At 59.3% G+C, this 23809-nt stretch overlaps 3 protein-coding genes across 17 annotated transcripts in view; all 3 read right to left on the reverse strand.

The window, feature by feature from the left end:
• Positions 1 to 337: 337 nt before the first annotated feature.
• Positions 338 to 3769, reverse strand: IFI30 (IFI30 lysosomal thiol reductase). 2 transcript variants are annotated; one of them, XM_057709615.1, is made up of 7 exons: positions 3590 to 3769; positions 2405 to 2587; positions 2235 to 2309; positions 1910 to 2002; positions 943 to 1095; positions 710 to 763; positions 338 to 625 (listed from the first exon to the last, which is right to left on the reverse strand). In XM_057709615.1, the coding sequence occupies exons 1-7, from the start codon at positions 3704 to 3706 to the stop codon at positions 563 to 565; spliced, it is 738 nt and encodes a 245-aa protein (XP_057565598.1). In that variant the 5' UTR covers positions 3707 to 3769; the 3' UTR covers positions 338 to 562. The 2 variants fall into 2 exon arrangements, with proteins under 2 accessions (XP_057565598.1, XP_057565599.1); XM_057709616.1 differs by lacking the exon at positions 3590 to 3769 and adding an exon at positions 2915 to 3042.
• A 2604-nt stretch (positions 3770 to 6373) lies between these two features.
• On the reverse strand, positions 6374 to 18874 carry PIK3R2 (phosphoinositide-3-kinase regulatory subunit 2). Of its 2 annotated transcripts, XM_057709605.1 has the most exons (16): positions 18728 to 18874; positions 16192 to 16936; positions 13236 to 13328; positions 12850 to 12891; positions 12611 to 12742; positions 12310 to 12520; positions 11713 to 11798; positions 11454 to 11562; positions 11266 to 11364; positions 10933 to 11113; positions 10703 to 10828; positions 9539 to 9681; positions 9130 to 9306; positions 8280 to 8351; positions 7938 to 8108; positions 6374 to 7605 (listed from the first exon to the last, which is right to left on the reverse strand). In XM_057709605.1, the coding sequence occupies exons 2-16, from the start codon at positions 16511 to 16513 to the stop codon at positions 7398 to 7400; spliced, it is 2172 nt and encodes a 723-aa protein (XP_057565588.1). In that variant the 5' UTR covers positions 16514 to 16936; positions 18728 to 18874; the 3' UTR covers positions 6374 to 7397. The 2 variants fall into 2 exon arrangements, with proteins under 2 accessions (XP_057565588.1, XP_057565589.1); XM_057709606.1 differs by lacking the exon at positions 12850 to 12891.
• A 1072-nt stretch (positions 18875 to 19946) lies between these two features.
• The window catches only part of MAST3 (microtubule associated serine/threonine kinase 3), a 31993-nt gene continuing 28130 nt past the window's right edge, over positions 19947 to 23809 (reverse strand). For 12 of the 13 annotated variants that reach the window (XM_057709595.1, XM_057709601.1, XM_057709596.1 and 9 more), the window contains 3 exons: positions 23291 to 23427; positions 22996 to 23177; positions 19947 to 22026 (listed from right to left, as the gene is read on the reverse strand). In XM_057709595.1, coding sequence (XP_057565578.1) covers positions 21494 to 22026; positions 22996 to 23177; positions 23291 to 23427 — 852 coding nt within the window. In that variant the 3' untranslated portion in view covers positions 19947 to 21493. Of the gene's footprint in view, positions 22027 to 22995; positions 23178 to 23290; positions 23428 to 23809 lie in introns of those variants that run through there. The other variant, XM_057709604.1, reaches the window with a different exon arrangement.

Here is a 23809-nt window from a genome sequence, read left to right on the forward strand (position 1 = left end):
CTGGCCTTGCCTGGCTCCAGTTACCATCCTCTGGCTCAACCCATAACACCCAGTGTGGGGCAGCAAAAAGGGATAGCTAGGGATGTTTGTTGAATTAATAAATACATTTTCTGCCTAATGAACTCCTAATCACCCTTCAAAACCCCAGCCCCAATGTCCCTCCTCCATATGCAGAACCTTCACACCTCCTCTGCATTCCTCTAGCCCTGGTGCCTCCCCTTCTGGCCCATCCCTGCCCCTGTGGGACTAGGGATGTCTGTCTGGCTCCACAGCCGCTGGACAGGGGCTTCTCAGGGGTCCCAGCATTGTGCAGATCTGGAAAAGAGGATTTGCTGACATCAAATGAATCACAACATCCAGAATTGTTTATTAAACTAGTTTCAGAGTAGCACCATTCTTGGGCAAGATTCTTGATCTTGAGGCAGAATTTGGAGTCTGGGCTTCATGGAATGTGTAGAAGTTATCTGGATGATAAGTAGTGGCTGCTGAGTCAGGAATCAAAAAATGAGGGCAGGTGGGATCTCATTCTTCCTGCATCAGCTCCTGCCTGGGGCACTGTACGTCACTTGAAGCAGACTTTCTTGTGGGAGCTGGCTATGACTTGGCAGACATCCGGCTTCTTACCCTGAAGGAGTTGGCCATGAGTTGGGGTCCTGAAAGGAGACCCTTCTCCCACCACCTGAATCCCTCTGTTCCCCATCCAGCTTACCTGGTACAACTGGCAGACGAGGCGTAAGAGCTGGTCCTCCTCTTTCATGGGTTTCTGCACAAGTGAGACAGGAAGTCGTAAGTCCCACCTGCCCCAACCAACCCGTGCTTGGCCCAGAGGGGCTGCAAATGGCCCCAAGTCTGGCCCCAGCCTCCTGTCTCCCAGACCCATGGGCACATCCATCATCCCGATCCCTGCCTGGGGGCTGACCTGAGGGCTGCGAGAGTTCTTACCCCATTGACGACGACCCAGGGCACATACTGGTGGGGTGGTTGCAGTGCACCTGTGAGCTGGGCATTGATGTGTAAGAGCTGCATGCCACGGTCCCCCATTGCACACTCCATGATGGAGTCAGGGGACACCTTTGGAGCATAGATCTGCAGGCACTGAGGGCAGAGGGGGAGCTGGTCATCTGGGCTGTTGCCTCATCTTCCTCCCTGTTATCTCCTCAACGGTCCTCCCACCAGCACTGCCCCTCCCCGCACCCCTCCCCGCCTCAAGCCAAGTTTCTGTTTCCTCACTGGCAACAGGAGACAGTTGGGGTCACAGGGATACAGCAATGCCCATACACAGCAGGTGCTTAATACATGCCTGAATGGAGGCCCCCAGGGCAGGGGCTCAGGCTGCTCCTGTCTCCCATAAGACCAAAGCCACAGCCTAACCCCTACGGTGTTTTATTTTCCTCAGAGCATCCGTACTTGCTGTTCCCTCTGCCAGGAACACTTTTCTTCCTCCTTCCCTGAGTCACCTGAGTGTTCCCTCTTCTTTTGCACTCCTCCAGCCATATACTATGACTCTGCAGGGCTTGGAGGTGGCTCAGGTCTCTTGGGTGGCCCAGATGTTTGATGAATGAATAAACAATTGGGGCAGATGAGTTACTCCTTTGGGAGTTCTTTTTCATAATCCTCCAGGGGATTAAGTGGGCCTGACCCCAGAAGGATCACCTTCTGTGTCCCTGTGCATTCCTGTTCACCCAAGCCCAGCCCAGAGGCGCTTTGTCCAGGAAGCCCTCCCTGATCTACCCACACCCCCAGAAGATCTTCTTTCTCTTGATTCAGAGATTGAGCCTTCGAGAGGGGAGGCTGTTTTTCTGGGGCTGCACAGAGAGCGGTAATCGCGGCCAGCACTTGAACCTGAGTCTGTCTGGATGCAGGAAGGCTAGGGCCCCTGAACTCAGGCTGAGTGAGGGGCATTGCTCACCGGCTTCAGATTTTTCTCCATGTCATCCATTTCCTCTAGGCAGACAATGGTCAGGAAGGCTGCATACCTTTCCAGCAGGTCCAACAGGCAGGCCTGGGGGTGGGGGTGGGCAGGCAAAGATGTGAGGGTAGCCCAGAGCATCCCAAGACCACGCCGGGAATAACCACAAGTGTCCACGAATCAAGCGGAAAATGAAGATGTGATTAAAGGGAGGCACACAGGCCAGGGACGGAGCTGGTTGCAATCCCTTCTGAGTCTCAATTTCACCTTCCTTATCACGGGCAGCCTCTGTGCCCCCCACTCAGGAACTCTGGGGGCTGCTCACCTCCACCTTGTTAAGCTTGCATTCCTGCTCGCCGTGCTGGCACGTGAACTCCCACCTGCCACTGACGTTTTGTTCCTGAAAAGCAGTGGGGTAAGTTCTGGCTGCCCACCCCACCCGCCTACACCCCCTTCCCCTGGCCACGTGCCTCAGTTTCCGCGGTACCCACGCACCTGAGCATTTCCGTAGGGCACCAACGTGACATTGAGGATTTCCCACGTCATCAGCCACGTCGGGAATAGCTCTCGGATCAGGAAGTACCGGCAGCCGGGGCAGAGCGCCTCATAGTAGAGGCTCACGTTGACCGGTGGAGGGTCAGACTTCCGGAGGGGCGCCTGCAGGCACAGCTCACCGGCCTGCAGGGGAGGAAGGGCTGTGAATCAAATGCAGCTCTGCTTGGTTCTCCTGCAGGACGGGAGCTGTAAACAGTAGGTGCTCCATCTCACACTCCTTCAGACCTTGCCAGGTGGAGTCCTGACTCTGAGGCTTTACCGCATTCCTAAATCTTCCTAAATATCGGTCTGTCTGCAAAATGGATGCGACAAAGATGTGCAAACAGTAGGCAGTTAATATATGCACAAGTCTTGCTTTCCTCCAGGTGAGGTGAAACTCCTCACCCGGGGGACATGCATGCAGTAAGCATTCAAGGCATGCACATTTCTGATCATTGACATCAATTCTACCTTCTCGGGAGGCATACCACGAACGCCACTTCATCCCCAGAGCCTTGGCCCTGAGCCGAGCAAGGCCCTACACCCCGCGCCGACTCCTTATTTATTCCTCCTCTCCACGGGCCCACTGAACCCCTCCCAAGACTACTGCCGAGCCGGCGCCTAATAGGTGCTGACTTCCGGCTGAGGGGTGGCGGGCCCGTCGCGCCTGTGAGTAAGTCGATCGGTCTCCAGGGCATCTGCTTACCCGGCACCAGAAACACGTGAGCTCTTCCTGGGCCGAAACGCACCCAATAAGCACCCACCGACGAGTGCGGGTGGCCACGGGCAGGCCGCTTAGCTAGTCTTGGCTTCCCCCGGCCTAAAAGAGGAGACTCTGATTCTCGCTCCAGATGTACACAGTAGGTGCTCAATGCTCCCTGGGGGGCGGGGGGAGTTGCGGAGGGGATGGGTTGGGGGACAAGCTGAGCGACTCAGACTCCAGATGAGGAAGTGAAAGGGAAAGGAAAGTATGGCCAAAGTGCCAGGATTGAAGTGGAGGGTGTGGGGGTGGTCGGCAGCGACCCGGGCAGCGTCCCCTGCGGACCCCGATCGTCCCCGTCGAAGGCTGGGGAGAAGGGAGGAGCCGCCGGCCTCTCGCCTGGGCGCCGGTCCCCGCTGGCCCGCCCGCCGCGTCGCCGTCTCTACCTTGCAGGGGGCCGCCCCCTCGGGAAGTATTTCCAGCGCGGATGCCCGCGCCGCACCGGCGACCTCCAGCAGCAGTAGCAGGAGAGGCAGGAACGGCAGGAGAGGCGACGAGGCCATCACAGCGGGGGCGAACGTGCGACGCCGGGAGCAGCGTCCCGGGGAAAGAAGCCGCCTTTAACCCGGCAAGTGGCCCAGCCCCCAGGCCGGACCCGCCTCCCGGTGCCCACGCCCCTCGGGGGCCGGGGCTGAAGTCTCTAGTTGTCCCTACTTCTCTCTCTCGATCTTTCTTTCCAACCCGACCCCATCCCCACCCCCACCCACCGCCAGGCGCTGGGCCCCCAATCACCTGGACAACAGGCTGCCCTTCCATCTCCCCCGACCCTTCCCCGCAATCAGCCCCGCCCAGTCCTGTGAGGCTGGGGCTTGAGCACCTATAGCAGAGGTGAGATGGGGACTTAGAGACAGAGACTCGGAGAGACCGAGAGATGGGAGGGTCTCTATGGGCCCACGGATCCCTCTGGGGGCGGCCAGGGTGATCCAGGCCCCCGGTCCTAGCCCGGGGACCCCGCGTCCCCACTCTGTGCTCCGATGAAGGGTGATCTCTTGTCGGGGAGTGGGTAGGGGCTGCGCAGCCTGGGCTTTTTCCCCCCCGAGCCTGGCGCCGACCCTGTTCATTCCCAACTTTCACCCCTCCCCCCTCAGGCTCCCCAGCCCGGACACTCCAGACCCACCAGCGTGGTCCCGTGGGGCTGACTCAGGCTTAGCCACGGCTGGGCCAGAAAGCAGAAGCCAGCGCAGGGAGGGGCGCCTCCCTTCTCTTGGCCCCCAGCCCCTGGCTGGGGGTGGGGAGAGAAGAAACCTGGCTTCCTTCTCTCCACTGTCCGGGGTTTGAGGAGCAGGGGCATCTCTGCCCTCAGCCAGCTCCCATGTCAGAAGAGAAGTCCGCCTTGGAGCAGTCATTACCTGAAGCCTGTACTATGTACATGGCCGGGGGGGGGGTGGGGGTGGGAGGGGGCGGGGATTGGCCCTATAGGACCCAAACCCATGGGAATCAGCCAGACCTAGGTTTGCTCTGGGACTGTGTGGGCAGAAGGGATGAAACCTCAGTTTCTCCTTCTGTAAAATGGGAGAAGTGAGATTTGGGGAATAAAGCTACCATGGAGGGAGGGCTCAGAGCAGAGGGAGAGTTGCCCCAGGCTGGGTGTGGGCCTGGGAAGACATTGACAGGACAGCAGTGCCGGCAGAGAAAATACCCCAGATAAGGTCTTGGCGGCTGGAAGTGTTGGGGAGGTAACTGAAAGGTTCAGACTTCAAGGCCTTGATATGACACAAATTTGGATCCTACAGAAAGAAACGTTCACCCCGGCCCGGAAAACAGCCCAGTCCCCAGCTCCACAGCCTGTGTCCCCCTTCAGTTCTGGGAAAATCTGAGCCTGCACAGCCACATTCATAGCAGCAGGTTTGGGAGCTGGGGTTCCCCTGAAGTTCTCATGGCTGGACGAACCCCCCACCCCATTCTTTTGAACACGTTGCAAAACCATTTCCTTTGTGACACCTCTTCAAGACTAACCAGCCCAGCTTTGGTGAACTAGTGTGTGCTTTCCTGTACTGGGCAGGACAGAAGAAATTACAATAAATGTAATTGCTATAATTTTTCCAGTGGTTATTAAACACCAGCCCTATTGGAGGAATTCATAAACGTAACCTCAGCCATTTGATCATGGAACCCTCAGAGATGCCCACAGGGGACAGGGGTAGAAACTATTGACCCTATTTGGTAAGAGGAAATAGGATCGGAGAGGGGAGGCGACATCCCCAAGGAAACACAGTTGGTTGAGTGTGAGACTGGCTAGAATCTGTATGGGCTGTTCTCTTCTGCCCCCAGGCTCCGTCTGGCTGGACTCATGGGACTGAGAAGGTGAGCTTTACCCTGTGTGCTCGCATTCAGTGGGTGAAGACCACAGTGGGGGCAGAGTCCGACTGGAGTCATTTATGGGGCGCCTCCTCACTGGCCACTCGGCGGGGACAGTGCTTGGGAAGGACCAGAGCTCTGAGCCCAAGGGAGGCAACTCCTGTCCTGAGAGTTCAGTGGAGAGATGGGTCAGAGGCAGCCTGGTTCCTTCATCCACCCAGGGCTGCTTCGGGCCTGCTGGATCCTGCATGTGCTGTCTGGAGAAGGGAAAGGTCAGAAGGTTCTCAGCAGCGGGGGGGTGGGGGGGGGTGGGGGAGTGAGGGAGGGTCAAGGGACAGGGACCTTGGGGTGGGGGGAGATTGTGAACATGACTCTGGGTCGAAGACACCATAAGCACCCAGCTCACTGTCCCCTGGGACATGGCAGCCGGCGTCAGGGGCAGGTGTGGAGAGGGGGTCAGTGGAAGGTGACCCCACCAGGGAGAGGCTGGCACTGAGGACATCAAGGGCATGGGAGACTCTTCTGGATATCATGGGAGGGGTTGTGACTACTTATCCTGCCTGGCAAGGAGAAAGCTGCACATCAGAGGGGAAGTGACTTTCCAGAGGGCAGGGCTGGTGGCTGAGCATCGGAATTCAAACTCAAACTTGGGGACAGAGGAGCTGGACCAGGGTCTGGGGTCCCCCCAGCAGGCCAGGGTGTGGGACAGAGTTTGGGGTCTGAGCCTCTCTGCTGTGTGACTTTGGGCAGGTCTCTCAACTTCTCTAGACATGAGCATCTAAACTGGGGTTGGGGGAAAAGGCAAGGGTAGTCAGCCCTCATCTGGCAGCCCTGGAGCTAAAGAAGCCTGTCACCAAAAACAGAAGCGCCCACCGAGTTCAATGTTTTATATCCTTATCAGTATCAACGTACCATACAAAATCCGCCTGCCAGTGTGGCCAGGCAGGCAGGAAGGGGCGGGGGGAGGGGGAAGAGGTCATGGGTGGTGTAGAAAACCAGGGCTCTCATCCCAAAAGAGGAGAGAAAACAGGGCTTTACATACAGTCAAGGAAAAATAAAATCAGAACCCAACATGATCGAGAAGCCTTGAGTCTGCGTCGAGTAGAGGTGCTATAGGGGCAGCGTGGTGTGTCGGCTGCCCCAGAGGTGCTGGTGGCCTCAATTTCTGGGAGGCCTGGGGTCAGCTCATGAGTTTATTTTTAATGATTTTCTTTTTTGGGGGGTACTTCTTGGCAGTAGCCCTGTCGTGGGGATAACCAGGTTTCACTTCAGGATTTGAAGGGGGAAGTTGGGGTCTGTGGGGCAGGTCCCGCCTGGCCCCAAATGTCACGGCTGAGGTTCTTGGAAGTGGCCAAGCGAAGTTCCTTCCTGCCCTGACCCCAGGTCTATGGCTTAAAAATCGGGGCACCCAGGTGGGGACCGCGCAGCCCGGAGAACTCTGTAAACATGGCAGGTGCAGCCAGCTGGGGCTTTGGGGACCCCGAGGGCCTGTCGGGGGCAGAGCATAGGCTTGTGGGTGGCCAGAGCCATAGAGAGGGCAGTGCCTGTGGGGGAGGGGGGTATGGAGTGGGGGAGGCGGGACCCCCAACACAGATACAAACAGGGACAGAGACCAAGAGTGAAAGAGAGGACGGACAGACAGAGCTAGAAGGGGACAATGACAGCAGGAGATGGAAAGAGACTCAGAGAAAGAGAGACGGGGAGACAGGCAGACGTGGAGGAGAGACTGAGAGAGACAGAACTGCAGAGAGATGAAGAGAAAAACAGACCTGGAGAGTCACAGAGGAGAGAGGGAGAGACGGAGTAAACCCAAGAGGGAAGAGAAAGATTCAGAAAGAGGGAGACCCCGGATGCGGCCGCCACCCCAGCCTCCGGGCCAGTCCTCCTGCTTAGTGCTCAGCGGGCGGCGGGCGGGGGCCCGGGGCCGGGGGCGCGTACGGGATGCGCGAGCGTGACGGTGAGCGCGTCGTTGTGCTGCACCAGCGAGGCGTGCTGGTAGTGCAGCACCAGCTCCTTCAGCGACCCGTACAGGTTGTAGGGCTCCGCGAAGCCGAAGCCCGTGGATGTGCGGTAGATGACGCAGTGCTTGGTGTCGCCGTCCACCCTGCGGGTGTGAATGAAGGGGTGGGTCAGGTGGGCCCCGGCCAGGCTCTCCTAGCTCCGCCCCACTATTCCTGCCAGGTGACCCCACCTGGGATCCAGATTTCCCCATTTCCTGGATGCTGGATGCTGATCTGGTCCAGACCCTGCCATCTCCTGCTTTGATATCGTCCCAAATTCCTCCCCTGTCCCCAAGAAGCCGGGGCTTCTTCCTGGCTTTCTTCCCAAGGCCTAATATACAGTTGGCACTCAGTGAGAGCTCTTGGAAGGAATGGGGGCATTCCCCCCTCCCCCGCCACCTTCAGTCCACTCCCGGTTCTCCTGCCAGGCACTCACACCACAGAACAGGCGTAACAGCCGCGCTGGCTGCTTTCACGGATGAGGAAGGTGCCATCCCGCTTGCCACTCAGCATTTCCTCCGCTTGGGTACGGTTGATCTTGCCTACATACCATGTGCGTTCCTCGTGGTGGGGGAGGTCATCCTCATCCTCCATCAGCGAGTACTGGCTGTGGGGGAGACAGGGAGGTGCCTTGGTCACTTACTCGCTAGCCTCCAAGGTCCCCCTGCCACCTGGACAACTCTCCCTCCCTGGTGAACTCCTACTCATTCTGCAAAACCCACCAAAAATGGCCCCTCCTCTGGGACCACCCCCACGCCGCCACCAAATGGTAACTCACTCCTCAGTCTCGTTCTTGATCCCCAACCATTCGTTGATTTTCTTCTGCCGGGCACCTTTCTGAGTGAGCCACCTGGGGGGAAGAGGAAAGGTGGGCTCCTGCTGCTCTGTTGGCAGGGGAGCAGCGGCTGCAGCACAGCAGGGTGAGCCCTGGAGGCAGGGGCTGACAACTGCAGGTTTTGGGTGTGATACCCCTGGTTGCCACGAGAGGCCAGCCTTGGCCTGGCCAAGGGCCGCTTGAACCCAGGTGGACTCCCCAAGCTCTGCCAGGGAACCACCATATTTATTATGTTTCTGTTACCACTTTTTGAGACCCCAGATTGTGCCATCATGGTGAGGTCTTATCACTAGCAGAGGCTCAGTCCTGGGGACTGCACAGTGGGGCGCCTTTGCGCAGGGCAGCTTTACAAAGGACTTTGAAAGGACCGAGCGAGCTAATGCGTGCATGGTGCTTGGCGCACAGAAGTGTCAGAGACCCAGGTGGAAGAAGGAAGCCCTTGATGCAGCCCTCAGTGGGTCAGCAGGCAGAGGAGGGATCTTGGGCTCAGGCTGGGCACAGCATGCGAGGCTGCACAGTTGGCATTCATGGAGTGGATTCTGTTGGAGGCTCCCAGTGACCCAGCCTCATGGGAGCAGAGCTCAATCCACAACTAGGGCTAAGGCTGCAGCACAGGGAGCCCTTCTCAGAGGGCCTGGAGGGGGCTGGTTGAGAAGAAAGGGGCTAGTGGACAGATGAGGGGGCTAGGGGACTAGGTGGGGCTAACTGGTGGAGAAAGCGAGAGTGAGATGCATACAGGCGCCCCTGCACTAATGGGGGGGACCCATGGGTGAGCACAGAGCCAGGCACTCACACGAGGTACTGGTCTCGGATCTTGCGCAGCTGCATGAGGTCTGGCTTGAGGCTGTTCATGCGCTTGTCGATCTCTCGGTTGTCGGAGGCCTGTGCCCGCAGCTCCTGCTCCAGCTTTGTGCGGCTCTCGTGGATCTCGGCAATGCGAGACTTGAGCCGCTCTGAGTTCAGTAGGATCCTGTGGGAGGAGTGGCTCAGAGGCCTCAGATGGCTGTTAGTGTCTAAGCCTTTGGACATGCTGTTTCCTTGACTTCTCTTTCTGGCAAACTCCTATTCATCCTTCAAAGCCCATTTCAACTGACCCTCTCTTTTCCCTGGAACCCAGGCTGCCTGCTTTGTTTCCTTCCTTTTCCCACTTGTGTTGTGTCACATCAAGGTGTGGTATGGCAGGGCAGAGGAGCCAGACTCACCTCTGCATCTCTTTCTCATTGCCCTCACGCCGGAAGCGCTCCAGATATTCCTTGCTGCACTTCTCCTGTGTCTGGCCCTGCTCTTCAAAGATCTTGATGGTCTCATTGAAGGCCTCGATGGCTGTGCGCTTCATCTGCAGTTCCTGGAGGAGGAAGAAAATCTGAGCACCTCCTGGGACTCCCCACAAGTCCCTCATGAGGAGTAAAGGCAGATCCCAACTCTGATATGGGGACTTTGCTCAAGCTGTTCCCTCCACCAGGTGCATCGTTCCTCTAGCTCCTGCTGCACCAAACTCCTATCCAGCCTTCAAACCCCACACTCCCCAAACCCACTCTTCCTTTAGATGCACCTTAAAAATCACCTGGGTCTGTGAACACTGCTGAGAATTAATGATAAATCTAGTTGCTACAATTCATGGGGCTCCTTCTCAGGGTAGATGCTTACATCAGGTACCTTACATGCATCATCTCATAGAACCTCCCAAAAGCCTCCTACAAAGTCAGAACTAATAATGGGGAAACTGAGGCTCAGGGGGCCTAAGCCATTTCCAAGGTCATGATGTTCCTAACTGATCCGAGACAGGTATCTTGTCCACTCAGAACCTCAGGTGACCTATCACTAGAAAGGGGACAAGACAGGGTTGCTCAGGGACTGCAGGGGAGACAGAGAAATTCCCTGCTCGAGATGGGATGTTCAATCTGAGTAATTTGCACCTCAACTTACAAAAGAAATTTATTAACACAGTCCTTGAGTAATAAAACCTTCCCCCACCTTCCCCGGTTTTAAAAGACACTGCTCTTTTCCATAATCTCCTAACCCTCTGTCTTAGGCAACTCTTTGTCAAGTGGTTATTGTTACTTTGAATAACATCCAGGTTGAAGGGGATGGAGAAATAATTAAGACTCACGATTCCAGTTTTCAGAAGGGGAGACTGAGGCCTAGAGGCTCAGCCAAGACATCTCCCATGGCTCAGCTGCTCCTGGGAAGCTGGTTGGTGCCTCATCTTTTTTTTTTTAAGAACCACATACATTGATTTCTATGTTTTTAGGGTGGTCCCTGGTGCTAAGAGCCTGCTCTGTGACCTAGAAGTGGACGTCTGTCCCCATGACCTTGGCACTGCCCCTCCGTGTCTGGGTCTCCCGGGATGCACCAGCCTGCAGTACCTGGGAGGTGCGCGTGTACTCCTCGTAGAGCTGGTCGTACTCTCGGCTCTTGTCCTGGTACTGCTGGTGGTAGACCTTGAGCTGGGCGCCCACTGCTTCCACACTGTCCTCCTTGACGATCTGGTCCTGGGGATGCCGGGTGCCATCAGGGAAGCTACCTGGGAAACTGAGGCCCAGGGCCGGCCAGGCGCCACCCACCTCTATCCCCAGGTCCTGCCCCAGCCCCAGACCTGCTGGTACTTGGATACTGGGTAGAGAAGCCGCGTGTCCAACTTGGCATTGTACTGGGCCAGTGACTCGTGGCGGTAGTGGGTGATGAGGTCCACGACAGAGCAGAACGTGAGAGGCTCAGAGAAGCCGTAGTGCCCGTCTCGGTGGAAGACCTTGATCAGCTTGTTGTTCCCGCCTTTCCTAGGGGTGGGTGAGAGGGGGTGTCAGCACCCGGCAGCACCCCCAGACGCAGCACACATCCCACTGGCCGTGCGACCTCCCCCCGTCCTCTGACCGAGGTGCTCTCCCTCCTGCCGCTCCCCCCTGGTCTCCCTGAAGGGCCAGGCCCCCACCTGAGGGTCAGCGTGTACTCCCCCTGGATCTTGCTGGAGGCATCTCGAACCAGAAAGGTGCCATCAGGTGTGTCCCGCAGTTTCTCGTTTACCTCCTCCCTGTGGAGACAGCCGGGGTTGGGGCTGCCCACTGGGAGACCCTGCCCCACAGGCCTTGCCCATTACGTGGCTCCGCCCCACAGCCCTACCTGGAGATGTCACCCCAGTACCACTCAGCATCCTGAAGGGAGGGCGGGCTGCCCCCATTGGCCAGGCCCGTGGGGGTTGGCTTTGCCTTGGGGGGTTTTGGCGGCAGTGCTGGGGGACAGGAAAACAAATGCATGTTAAGCACCAGCTGTATACTGTGGCCAGCTCCCACTGCAACCAAGCCCGCCCATGTTGGCAGGGCTTTGAGTCAGCATTCTTGGTGCCCAACACTAAGAGCTAATGTAAGGGGGTGGGGGTCACCTGGGGGCGCGACCTCCTGCTCCTGCAGATGTTCCTGCAGCAACTTCTCCACCAGCAGCGTAGGGAAGTCGGGGGCGGGCTCAGTCCTAGGGGCAAGGGGAGTGTGGTGAGCGCTGGGCAGGGCCTGGGGTGCACACGGCCCTGCATGTGCTTGCATGCCTGGTTGGGGCGGGGGGAGGTCGTCTATGTGAAAGCACGCGAAGGGAAGAAGAGTAGATGATGCAGGCAGGTGTGAGAGACCCACTACTGTTTCTGTATATGCAGTAGGCGTCCAGTTAGTGCTCACACAGCAAACAACAGGAGTCAGCATGTGCAAGAAGGTACAGACACCACCCACGTGCCTGCCCTCCGGTCTAGGCCCCATTGCCTTGTCCCAGGCCCTGCTGGAGTCTTCCTGGAGCTCAAGCCCTACCCCTTGTTATCCTTCCCAGCCTGCGCATCACGACAGCTCTGGCCTCGTCCCCGCTGGGCCCCGTCCACGCTCCTTTCTCATCGTCTAGACGCCGGCTCTGGCTCCATCTCCAGCCCTTCCTCCAGCTAAAGCCCCACCCCCTTTTTGCTCCGGCTCAGCCCCGCCCCCCAGCACTGGCCTCTCACCCGTCGGGGGCGCCCCCTGGCGGCGGCGAGGGCGGCGGCGCGCCCAGCAGCAGCGGCCCGAAGGTGGTGCTCAGCGCACGCACCGCGGGGCCCAGGGCTGGGGCGCGCCGGGCCACCCGGCCCAGGTGCTGGAGCAGGAAGCGCAGCGTGAGCGCGCGGTGCAGCGGCAGCGTCGGGGGCTCCAGCGCCGGCCCCACGGGCCCCGCGGCCTCTGCGGACAGACGGCCAGGGGAGGGTGAGCCGGGGCGGGCACTCGCCCGCCCCAGCGCCCTCCCCAGCCCGGGCTTCCCGCCAGACTCACCCCGCAGGGCTCGGTGTGCCTCGGCCGCGGCCTCGGGTGTCACGAGGGGCGCGGGCAGCGCCAGCAGGAAGCCCTTCACGCCATCTGTCAGGGCTGCCGCGTCCCACTGCTCCACATCGCTCAGGGACCAGTCTGCGGGTGCAAGGGGGATACATCGGTCCCAGGCGGGTGCAGGGAGGGGACACACCCGTCCAGGGCAGGTTCCTCTCCCACGCTTGCCCAGTGAAGCTTCCCCTCACCTGTGCGCGCGGCGGGTGGCTCAGGCCTGTAGCTGTCTAGCCCTGGGGGGAAGGGGATGGGGTAGGTCAGCTCCACCCCAGGTGGCAAGGCCAGCTCTCAAGTGCTGCCTCAACCCCCTGTGGGGTCTGGGGTGGCTACTCAACCTCCCAGAGGTAAGGACAGGGGGAGGGGAGAGAAATGGTGACAGAGGGCACAGTACATGCAATGATGGGGTCTACATTCCCCTGGGAGTTACTCCTTCCCCAACTCCACATGGAGGCCCAGAGCATCCAGACTCAGCCTCTTCCCATACAGAGTGAGCCCAGCAGCCCTGTGAAGGGGATGAGTTGCCCATCAGCAGCGGTAAGCAAGCAGAATCTGGGGGCTGCAGCAGGCCAATGCTCACCTGTCCGCTCAATGGCCTCCACGAGTTTCACCAGGATAGGGGGAGCCACATCAGGTGGGGAGAACTGCTCGGGTAGGTCAGGGAGTGTGAGGCCTGGCAGGAGGGGACAGAATGTTGGCAGGGTCCCTAAAAGGACCCCAGCCCCTCTCTTTGTCTGCTGCATCTCAGCCCAGGTGCCTGGCATCTGGACCACCACCCTGGGGGAGACGGAAGGCCCAGCTGCTGGGGTTGGGAGGGCTGAATTGATGGGAAACAATTTCCTAGGTTAAAATATCAGTTAACACCACTTCAGAGGCCAGGTGTAATTGGTTGACTAGTGACTAGCGGTCCGCCCCACGCCCGCCCCCCACCGCCAAATGGTATGCCCATTTCCTAATCTCTGGTACCTGTGACTGACCTTATTTGGAAATAGGGTCTTTGCAGATATAATTAAGGTGAAGATTTCACGATGAGAGCCCTAAAAATCCAATGACTTGTGTCTTTATAAGAGAAGGCCATATGAAGAGAGAGGCAGAGATTCGGGTGATGTGGCCACAAGCCAAGGTACACCTGAAGCCCCCAGAAGCTGTAAGAAGGAGGGATCCTCCCCTAAAGCTTCTGGAGAGAGCACAGCCCCGCCCACACCTTGATCTTGGACTTCCGGCCTCCAGAACCGAGAGAGAATAAACTCTCACGTGGTAGTTTCACGTGGTAGAATAAACTACCACCGGTTTGTGGTAGTTCATTACAGAAGCCATGGGACACGCACACAGCAGGTTTAGGGCTCTGCCATTACTTGCTGTGCCACCTCAGGCACTGGACCCACCCTCTCTGTGCCTCAGATTCCTCAACTGAGAAACTGGTCAATGGCATCACCTCTGCTTTCTTAGTGGGAACAACAAAGTGGCTGAAAAGATTGAAAGGGAAATACCCCATCTAGATCAGAACACCTCATTCCAAGGACCTTTTCCATTTTCTAAGTCATCTTGCTTAAAAAAAGAAAAGTCCCCCCTTTCAAAAAATGCCGACCCCTTTCCGCGTCCCAGCCCCCTCCTGGCCCCATGTTTCCGCCCCACCCAGCCTTTTGTGTTCAGGCGCACTCTGCCTGCACGGCCACCATTTGATGCAGCTTTGGCCCTTGGCGGGGACGCCCTGGCACACAGCAGGGGCAAGCTGGGGCCTGCGGGGCCTCCCTGAGTGATGGGCCAGGTGCTGCCTTGAGCTGAAGAAAGGCCCAGCTGTGTTGAAAACGCAAAAAAAAAAAAAAAGGTGAGCGAACAAGGGGAGGTGGGTGACATCCCAGCTGGTAAGGGAGCCACGGTTCTGAAATTCAACTCTGAAATTTGCCTGTGACCAGTTGGCAAAGCAGGGAGGGAGGTCCCTTTAGAATAGGTGTCACCCCCATTTTACAGATGAGGAACTGAGGCTCAGGGAGGGAGCAACCTCCTGCTGGGTGCACAGCTAGGTGGGGCCCAGGTGACACCAGGGTTCGGCACGCAGCTCCCTGCTTGAAGTTGGATGGAGGGAGGGCAGGCGGCCACAGAGTGTTGCCCGGTGGTCCCAGGATCCTGGAGGGTCACGGCTTGACCAAAAGGACCAATACCCCCCACTTCCAGATGAGGAAACGGAGGCCTGGAGAGGGCTGGCCCTAGCCGATGTCACTGAGCCCTGGAAGATCTGGAGGGCGGGGCTGGGTGGCCGCCCGGAGCGGGGATGTGTGTGGTGGCTGGACCCAGGCCAGGCGCAGGAGGGAGGCGGCTGTTACCAGGGAGAGAGGCAGATTCTGGCCGGGAGCCCGGATGGGGCCGCCTGCTGCTCCTCCAGGCCGAGGCGGGACGCAGGCCCGGGCCCTGGAGACGCCAGATGCTGCAAAGCCCAAGCCAGCAACCATGCCGCCTCGGCACCCCGCCATTCCACCCCACGCGGTGGGACTCCGGCCCGACCCTCTTTGGGGATCAGTGTCCCTCTGGCACACGACCAGGCGGGCCATCAGGTGGGGCCACGGGGCCTCCCAGGGCTTTGGCCTTCACTGCGTGACTGCCCCTGAGCGAGCAGTTCAACCCCCCTGCACCTTGGTCTCCGCATCTGTACACAGGGCCTCACTGGGTGGCTGTGAGGGTCAGAGAAGACCAGGCCGGGCGCTCAGCACTCGTCAGCCTCCTCCCCTCAACCTGAGCCTTGGTTTCCCTGGTTGGAAGCCACACACCCTGCCCAGCACACAGCCCAGCGCGTAGCAACTGCCGCGTATGCTCAGTGCCCCGTCTCTCCACTCCTAGCACGCTCTTTGGAAGGAGGGATGGCCAAGGCGCTCTCTGGGGAGGGATGTAGGGTCCTCACATGCCACTGTACTGTGTGGCCTCGACTGAATAGCCCACCTTCTTTGGGCGTTCTGGCTCCCTTCATTGTGGAAACTGGAAAATTAGGGTTACAACAAAGGGGGTTCTTCAAGGGATTCTGTCTACAAACCACACGATGAAGCTAAACCGAGCCTCTGAATCTTCCTGGACACTCCCCATTGTCTTCAAAATTAATCCCACAAAGTCCCTGAGGTGCGGACCCTGCCCCTTCCTCATTCCGCTCCACCTGCCGGCTTGTCCCCGGAACCCGCCATGACCTTCCCACCTCAGGGCCTTTGTCCTCGCTGTGCCTGCCGCCCGGAGCCCTACACCCCCAGCTCTCCTGAGAGGCTCCTTCCTCACAGCATCTGTCATCACCTAATCACGTTCTCGTCACTTCTTGAACCAGAAGCCCCATGAGGGCAGGGCCAGGCCTTGCGTTCATCACTGCGCGCCCAGTGCCACAAACTGCACCCAGCCCTTGACAGCAGCGTAATCAACACGTGCTGACCGACCAGATGTCCTTATTCCTCCTCTCCTGGAAGAAGCACCACTGCCTCACGGGAGAGAAGAGGAAACTGAGGGTCTGAGGGCACTCCCCCTCTCCCCGATCTCTGCCAGGGTCCCTGCCTGTTGCTCACCTGGCTCGAGGGGCCCATCTCGGGGCCTGGCGGGCAGTGGACGGGGGCCACGTGGGCGAGGGCCAGGCCGGGCCAGGGCCACAGGTCCCAGGAACTCAACGTAGGTGCCAGGGAAGTCGCCGCGCTGCCGTGTACGCTCATTGAGGCCAGGCATCCAGCCCACGCTCTGCGGGCAGCGCTCGCTGCCCTCAGCCACGCCCAGCGCCTGCAGGGCCGCCCTGCTCACCACCAGCACATCACCCGGCAGCAGCTCCAGGTCCTCCGGCCGCTCCCGGCGGAACGGGTACAACGCACGGTATTGGAAGCCCTCGGCGCCAGCCATGGCTGGGCAGGGTGGGGTCTGGATGGTCAGGTGGCTGCTTGGGGCCCCAGTGGCCCCATCAGCCCCGGGGCAGGGGCTGGGAGGGTCCGCTGGGGAGGCTTGGGGACTCGGACCTCTATTTCCACCAAGAAGTTACAGGGGATCACAGGGGATGCTCACGCCTTGCTTGCCACCATTATTCCACGACCCTGACAAGGGTCACTTGTTGCTCGGTCCACCATTCGTCAACTGGTGGGAGGGGGTCGGCAGCGTGATCTCAGGTCACTCAGCCGCTGCGTCCCCCTCAATCTGTAGGGCTGGGCCAGGCCGCTCACTCCCTCACGTGGGGGGCCATCGGCTCCCGAGGCTGGCGGCTCTTCCAGCTGCGCCAGGCGAGGGGGCCGAGGGCACAGGCTGTCACCATGCTCGGCTCGGGACGCCGACCTAGGGGGAGAGGGGCAGGGTAGCATCAGTCAGTTTGGACCCCTACCACCCCCAACTCAGAGATGCGCCCAATCCCAGGTCAGAATCCTCTGACTCACTGGGTGACCTCGGGCCAGTCCCTGCCCCTCTCTGGGCCTCAGTTTCCCCAGCTGTAAAATGGGTGCAATAAAGCTCTCCCTTGGGGTTGCTGCAGGCAGAGCTCCCAAGAATCTGCCCCAGGCATAATGCATGCTCAGTAAACAAGCTCTTCATCACTCCTGTTACAGATGGGGAAACAGGCTCAGAGCAGGGAGGTCTTTGCAGGACCATGCAATAGGCCAGGAAGCCAGGACTCAAAAACTCAGATCCACCCAACTTCACAAGGCCCGGGATGGATGAGAGGAGGCAGCAGTCACATGGCCAGACAGTTATACCCAGAGTGGGGAGGACGTAATGGGTGATGCTCAGGGTGCTGTGGGAGGCCTGAGGAGAGGGTGGGCCAGCTGAGCACAGAAGGAGGCAGCAGGGATGAAAGAAGGTAGGAAAGGAGGTCCAAGCAGAGGTCCCAGCATAGGCAAAGGCCTTAAGGTGAATCCAAACAAATGGATCTCTGATCTCTGCAGGGGAGGGGGGAGTGTCCAGACATTGCTCAGTTTGGGGCCCACAGTAGGTACTCAAAACAGAAGGGGGCTGGTGGGAGGCCTAGAGGACCTTAGCCCCAGGGTAGACATGGAGCCAGGAAAGGGTGGGGGAAGGAGGGCACTGCAGCTGCCAAGAGGGAGCCTGCTGGATGCAGGGGCAGTGATCACCCCCTAGGAGCCCCCAGTCTCAGGGAGACACAGCCCAGCACAGACCATATTCCCAACCTCAGCCCTGCAGGTTCAGTCCTCCAGAGAGGTTGGGGGGTGGGAGGCGGTGCTTTTCTAGAGGGCGGGTCCTCAGGGAGGGCAGGAGGGGGCACTGGCCAGAGGAAACAGCACAGGCAAAGACTTGACAGCAAGAAATGCTTGCCAAGAGTTCAGGGTGGCTTTAAGAAAGCCGCAGACCACGCAGTGCCAGGCACAGGGTCAGGCTTTACCCCTCGACCACGGGGAGCCGCAAGAGGTGTCCGAGCAGGGAGCACAAGCTTCACATTCCAGGGCGCCCCGACTTGCGCGCTCCCTGGCCCCTGTACCCCCAACTCTACAGGTGGGGAAACTGAGGCCCGGCGAGGGGGACGTCCGGGAAACCGCCTGAAACCGCTTGTCTGCCCGCCTCCGCGCCCCGCCGTGCACACGTTTGCACACGCCCCGGTGTGCGCGCCTGGGAACCAGCGCTCCCTGAATCCAAGAGGCGGGTGGAGGGGCCAGGCCTCGCTGGGGGCTTGGCGGCTGGACTCAGGGCCTGCGCGCTCACGCGTGTGCAGACGCGCCCTCGGGCCTGCGTGGACCCCGCAGCCCAGCCCAGGGGCCGGAAGTGGAGTCGACCCTCTACCGTCTTGCACCCCCACCATGCCCCACACAATGCCTGGGCGCCCCTCATTGCTGCTCGACGCCCCACTCCCGGCAGGGCCTCCATCAATTCAGGGCCGCAGCTCCAACCCCTTATCTCTGCCGAGAGTCCCCCGTTCCGCGCCTCCATCGTCCGGGGCAGGCTGCACCGCAGCCAGGTCGAGCCAGAGGCCTCCCGCTCCCTGCGGCCCCCAGTTCCCGCGGAGCCCGATGCAGCCCTGCTCGCGTTCTGGCTTCCACCCGGGCCCCACACTCTGCCTGGGCGCCCCGCATCGGAGCGCACCTCCAGCCCGGCCTGCCACGCGGACCAGCCCGGACTTACCTGGTCGCGGCCGCCGTCACGCCGAGCCGAGCCCGACCCGTGGCTCCACCGCGGCCGCCGTCGCCGCAGCCGCGGGATCCCCGCCTCCGCCGCCGCGGTTCCGAACGGTCGGGCCCGCCCCCGGCGGAAACGGCCGAGCGTATTCGGTCCGGGCGGGTGAAGTGAAGCCGAGGCGGAGCCTGCGAAACGCTCGAGTGCTTCCGGAAAGAGCCGAACGTACTCCCGCGGGACTGGAGGGTTACGGGTGGGTGGGTAGGTGGGGGGTGCCCCGAGATAGCCGACCATTTCCGGAAACAGCCGAGCACAATCGGTTCAGATGAGTAATTCCGAGGCTGGGCTCGGCTAGGCTCGGCTGGACTCAAAAGATGCGCGAGCGATTCCGGAAATGGCCGAGCGCCCTCCAGCAGGACCGGCAGAACAGAGGCTGGGCCCCGAGACTTCGCACAGTTTCTTGAAAGAACCAAGTGTGCTCAGTCCCAGATGAGGCCCTGGGAACTTAGATCCAGAGGCGACCACCAGCTTCCGGAAACTGCCGAAGCATGGACGGCTCCAGAGGGCGAGTGAGGTGGCACCCAGCTCAGAAAACTGGAGGCGGCAGAGTTGGGGGGAAGGGGCTTGCCACAGAAAGCTGAGCTTTTCAGGAAACAAGCTGAGGGCCGAGAAGGAGCCGGCGTTTAAGCCGGGGTTTCCATGGTAGCCCAGAGCGTCCGGAAACAGCTGAACCAACTCTCGCGGGTAGAGAGAACTAGCCCAACGCCGGCCCAGATGCGGACTGTTTCCGGAAATAGCCGAAGACAGTCGGAAACAGGGGCGTGGCCAAAGGTTTCCGACCCTACGGAGCGCTTCGGAAGTAACCGAACTCGCTCGGGCTGGGCTGGATTCCTATGTTGGGTGAGGGGGATTTTAGAGCACAGCCCAAGCAAGGACCACTATAAAAAGGACACGAAGATGGTTTATTGACTAACACAGCTTCAGGGCCCCAGACGGGTGTCTAGATGAAGCTTTTAAGGACAGAGCCCATGATGGGTACTCAAGAGAGGGCAGCAAGAGGTTAGGACCAGAGAAGGCAGCAGGAAGAATCTCAAGTGTGAACTTCCAGCAGCCTTCAAAACCCACTGCAAGTGACTTTGAGCCAAGGGTCTGCTTCCATCCCGCCCCCACCCCACTCTTCCCTTACTCTTTTCTTGGCCCCTCACAAATCCAGACATCGGACCTCCTCTTTGTAAATGTGGGCTTTTATTCACCGACAGCTCCAGGATGGAAGGCGGGAGCAAGTCATGCACAGCCTTGATCTAGCTCCAAAACCAGGCAGTGCTGCGTGGGTGTCTCCAGAAGGAATGCGGAGTGGGCTGCAGTGCCTGGGAAGTGCCCTTACCATGTAGGGCACAGTGATCTTGCTAGTCACCTCCGAATGGGAAATGGAAGCTCTGAGAAGCCCAGTGGGTCACATCGCATTACAGGGGAGAGAGCTGAAGCTGGATGTATCTGACAAGTGCTGTATCTGACAACAGATTCTCCATTCAAGCTCCCTTAACTACAACGTCCAGGACAGGGCCTGGCTGCATGCCTCTTACCAGGCAATGGTAGGGCGAGTCTCCACCCCTTGCCAGGCCTTAGTTATTTGTCTGAAAAATGGGGATGACGACACCACCTCCAGCCTTCTCAAGGCTGGCTGCGGGAGAAGCCACAAGCAGAAGCGCTTGGCATACAGTAGGTGCTTAATAAATAGTCATTGGGATTAGTTTTGTAAACACAAGGAAACTGAGGCACAGAGTGGGGAAGTCATTCTCCCAGAGCCAAACAGTGAAGCCAAGACTCCAACTCCGGCCTCACTGCTCCCCAGTTGGATTTTCTCACTGGAATTTCATCCCTGCAAGACTCTGACGTATTGAAACACCCCCAGGGAGTGTTTCAGACATCATGGTCAAGTTCTCACCCTAGTGGGCATCAAATACAAAAAACCTTGTCCAGGGTTGACATTCTTCTACCCTGGCAGCGTCCTTTGAGGCCTCTGCCTCCCATGGCATCAGTGTCTGCCTGTGAAGTGGGTGACCCCTCTGCCTAGATCCGGCGAACTTCTACTCATACATCAAAGCCCTGGTTCCCACATCCCCTAAGCCTACAGGACTGGAGGCACACTCTAGCAAGGCTGGGCTAGGGATGGAGGCTATGATGGTGGGAAGTAGCCTTCAGAATCCAGTCCATCATCAAGATTACTTTGTTCTGTCATAGAGGGGAATTGTTTACAGACTCTCCAAGTCATCCAAACTGGGCCTGGACAGGTAAGCTTGGTTGCATCCCTTCAAATCTGTGGGTCTTGAGTCAGGGATGAGATCAAGTAACACAAAAAAACTTCAAAAGTACAGAAAAACCATAAAACACGAACACACGTTGACTTGTCCAAAGTGCTTCCTTCTCAGCCCAGGGGGCACAGTCTACAAATGGGTCCCAAGTGCATGGGACAAGACCTGGGCAGCCACCTTAACAGTGGCGGCTGGGTCTGGCTATCGCTTATAAAAAGTAATAAATTAGTTGCAGGGATTTGCTGCTATTTACAATGCCACCCTAGTCTCCCATTCCTGCTCCTGTGGCCCGCCTAATTGATCGGCTCCAGAACACGAAGGAGGCACCTTCCAGCAAGAACTACGATGGCTTCCCATCTTCCAGGTGCCATAGGCTGGTGGCTTAGTCTCCATCCACTTACGGAAAACACATTCCACAAAAAATGCGTTGACTTCCAGGCCAGGGAGAGGCCAGGTAGGGGGATTAGTCTTTCTCTGAGGGTCCAAGGGCACCTGGCACAGCCTCAGCGCCCTCCACGGCAATCTGCGGCACCAAGGTGGGTGGCCCAGTGGCCTCCTCAGGTGGTTCGTCAAAGCTCACCTCCTGCACAGCCTCCTGCTTCTTGAAGGAGTCTCGGCGCTCGGACAGATGCAGCCGCCGCATGACCACCAGCTCAGAGTCCGGCCCGCGGCTGCGGCGCCCCAGCTCCCCATCTAGCCGCTCACCTGCACCCAGCTTGTCAGCTGACTGGCCTCGGCGCAGCCTTGGGGACCGGGCGGGCACAGGCGGGTGCCCTGGCAGGGGTGAGGGTGAGCAGGGTGGGGGCGCAGGCACGGGTGGGCAGGCCAGCGGGGAGGGTGGGATGCTGCTGGTGGACTTGCGGCGGCCGGCTTTGGGGCGGGGTGGCCCGAGCTTGGCGGCCAGGCCATGCAGGGAACTGGGTCGGGTGTGGCCAGCGGCAGCTGGAGATGCAGGGCTGCTGGAGCTTGGGGATACACTGGGTGGAGACGCTGTGTCTGTAGGGGACAGGGGAGAGTCAGGGTCACCAGCCTCAACGTGCCAGCCTCGAGGTGAGGCCCTGAGACTGACTGTCAAAGCCCACATTGCTCCCTATGGCCATCCATCATGTCTGGTTTTCCGTTTGCACCGGCCGTTCCTTTGGCTTAGATCTGGTGAACTCCTACTCATCCATCAAAGCCCTAGCTCCTATTCACCCACCTCTCACCTAAATAACCCATCAAATCATTTGGCCAAAAGTACCTGTCCACTGGTCATCTGTCCACCCCACGAGCCATTCACCCACTGGTTCTGGAAGTTATCCAATAAGGACCCTGCCTCTGCCTGTGCCCACTCCCCACCCCTAGGCCTCAGTCCCAGAGGATGCCTGGTCTGAGGAAGGCAAAGATGGCACAGATACCCCCAGCCCCATGAGGTCAGGGTAGACCAGAGGGAGAGACAGCAGTTGGGATCCCCAGGAAGCACCACGGCACCTTATGGCTCTCCTCCAGGAGGCCTTCCCTGCCTCTGTGGATTGCCCCAGCCTGTCTCCTTCATTGGTCTCAGGCTAACACAGTGGGACTAGGGGTGTCCATCTCTGGCTGTCTCTCACAGACTGGGGACCCTCAGCGTTGGTCACCATCCTTTCCTGCTCCAGAACGATCTTTCCATGCCCTCTCCAGCTCCCACACCCTCTATGGCTCCCTACTGCCCCACAATTTAAGCCCAGCTCTTCAGCTTGCTCCATCCCCCAATTCCCTCTCCCAGGCCTCCCTCTAGCTTTCACATCTCTCCTGTCTAGACCCCCGTTGCTCACGGTGGTTCTTTTGCTGGGCACACCCTTCCCTGCCCACCCCAGGCTGCCTTCGAGGCTGTCACACATCACATAAGCCCGTCCTCCCAACTCTGCTCGCTCCCTGCCTGGGCTGACCGCCGCAGCCCTGAGGGGCCCCTCTTCCCGGGGTGCCCTTGTGGGTGTACCCACCCACCTGCTGGGGCATCGGGAGCCGGGCTGCGGCAGGGCGTGGTGGGGCTGGGGGAGAGGCTGTGGGTGGGTGAGCCCGGGAGGCTCTCGCTGGATGACAGGGAATGGTGGAGGCCGGAAGAGAAGCTGCGGCTGGTGTGTAGCACGGATGACTGTTTTGAGATCTTCTTGAAGAGCGACTTCCGCCTGGGGGTTAGAAACCCAGATTCTTCAGAACCCCTGCCCCCAGAGGCCCGGGCCACCCAAGCGTGCCACAGACACCGCATCAAATCCTCCCCGGCAGCCAGCCCACCGCTCACCGCTCCTGCGTTTCCCGCCTTCGGCTCCGCTTGCTCCTGCGCGCCATGCGGCCCTTGGTCACGTTCTTCCGTGCAGGGCCCACCTTAATGGAGGTGTTCTCCAGGGCCGTGGTCCGTAGGGCGATCTTGTTGCCACTCTGCAGGAGGGATGGCGAGGGGTCACCTGTGTGCCTCCCATCCAATGAGCCGTCCGTCCACTCCCGCCAACCTACTCACCCATCAAAGCCCCGGATCCTAACCACTCACTTCTTAGCTAATGACCCCACCACCCACTGGGCCAGAGACGGATGTCTGCCATCTGTCCATCCATCCAGTGAGCTATCTACCCACCCACTGGTCCCGGGAGCTATCCTACCAGGGGCCTGCCTCTTCACGTGTGCCCACCTCCCTGCCCCTAGGCCTCAGCCCCTGAGGAGCCCGGGTCTGAGGGAGGCAGGAGGCAAAGAGGGTATAGATTCCCCAAGACCCTCTGGGTCAGGATGGTCCAGAGGGAAGATCAGGGGCACCCAGGGGGCAGGA

Source organism: Hippopotamus amphibius, chromosome 15, assembly GCF_030028045.1.
Source record: "Hippopotamus amphibius kiboko isolate mHipAmp2 chromosome 15, mHipAmp2.hap2, whole genome shotgun sequence".
In the NCBI taxonomy this organism is placed as follows: Eukaryota; Metazoa; Chordata; class Mammalia; order Artiodactyla; family Hippopotamidae; genus Hippopotamus; species Hippopotamus amphibius.

Excerpts from the sequence above, each read along its gene's own strand:
- PIK3R2 (XM_057709605.1), bottom strand. The coding sequence starts at position 16,513 with ATGGCTGGCGCCGAGGGCTTCCAATACCGTGCGTTGTACCCGTTCCGC. Across the intron at positions 11,563-11,712 it reads GCAGGAGGTCGCGCCCCCAG|CACTGCCGCCAAAACCCCCC; the intron begins GTGACCCCCACC and ends CCTGTCCCCCAG. Across the intron at positions 11,114-11,265 it reads GAGTACACGCTGACCCTCAG|GAAAGGCGGGAACAACAAGC; the intron begins GTGGGGGCCTGG and ends ACCCACCCCTAG.
- IFI30 (XM_057709615.1), bottom strand. The coding sequence starts at position 3,706 with ATGGCCTCGTCGCCTCTCCTGCCGTTCCTGCCTCTCCTGCTACTGCTG. Across the intron at positions 2,310-2,404 it reads TGCCCTACGGAAATGCTCAG|GAACAAAACGTCAGTGGCAG; the intron begins GTGCGTGGGTAC and ends ACTGCTTTTCAG. Across the intron at positions 764-942 it reads CCTGGGTCGTCGTCAATGGG|AAACCCATGAAAGAGGAGGA; the intron begins GTAAGAACTCTC and ends TCACTTGTGCAG.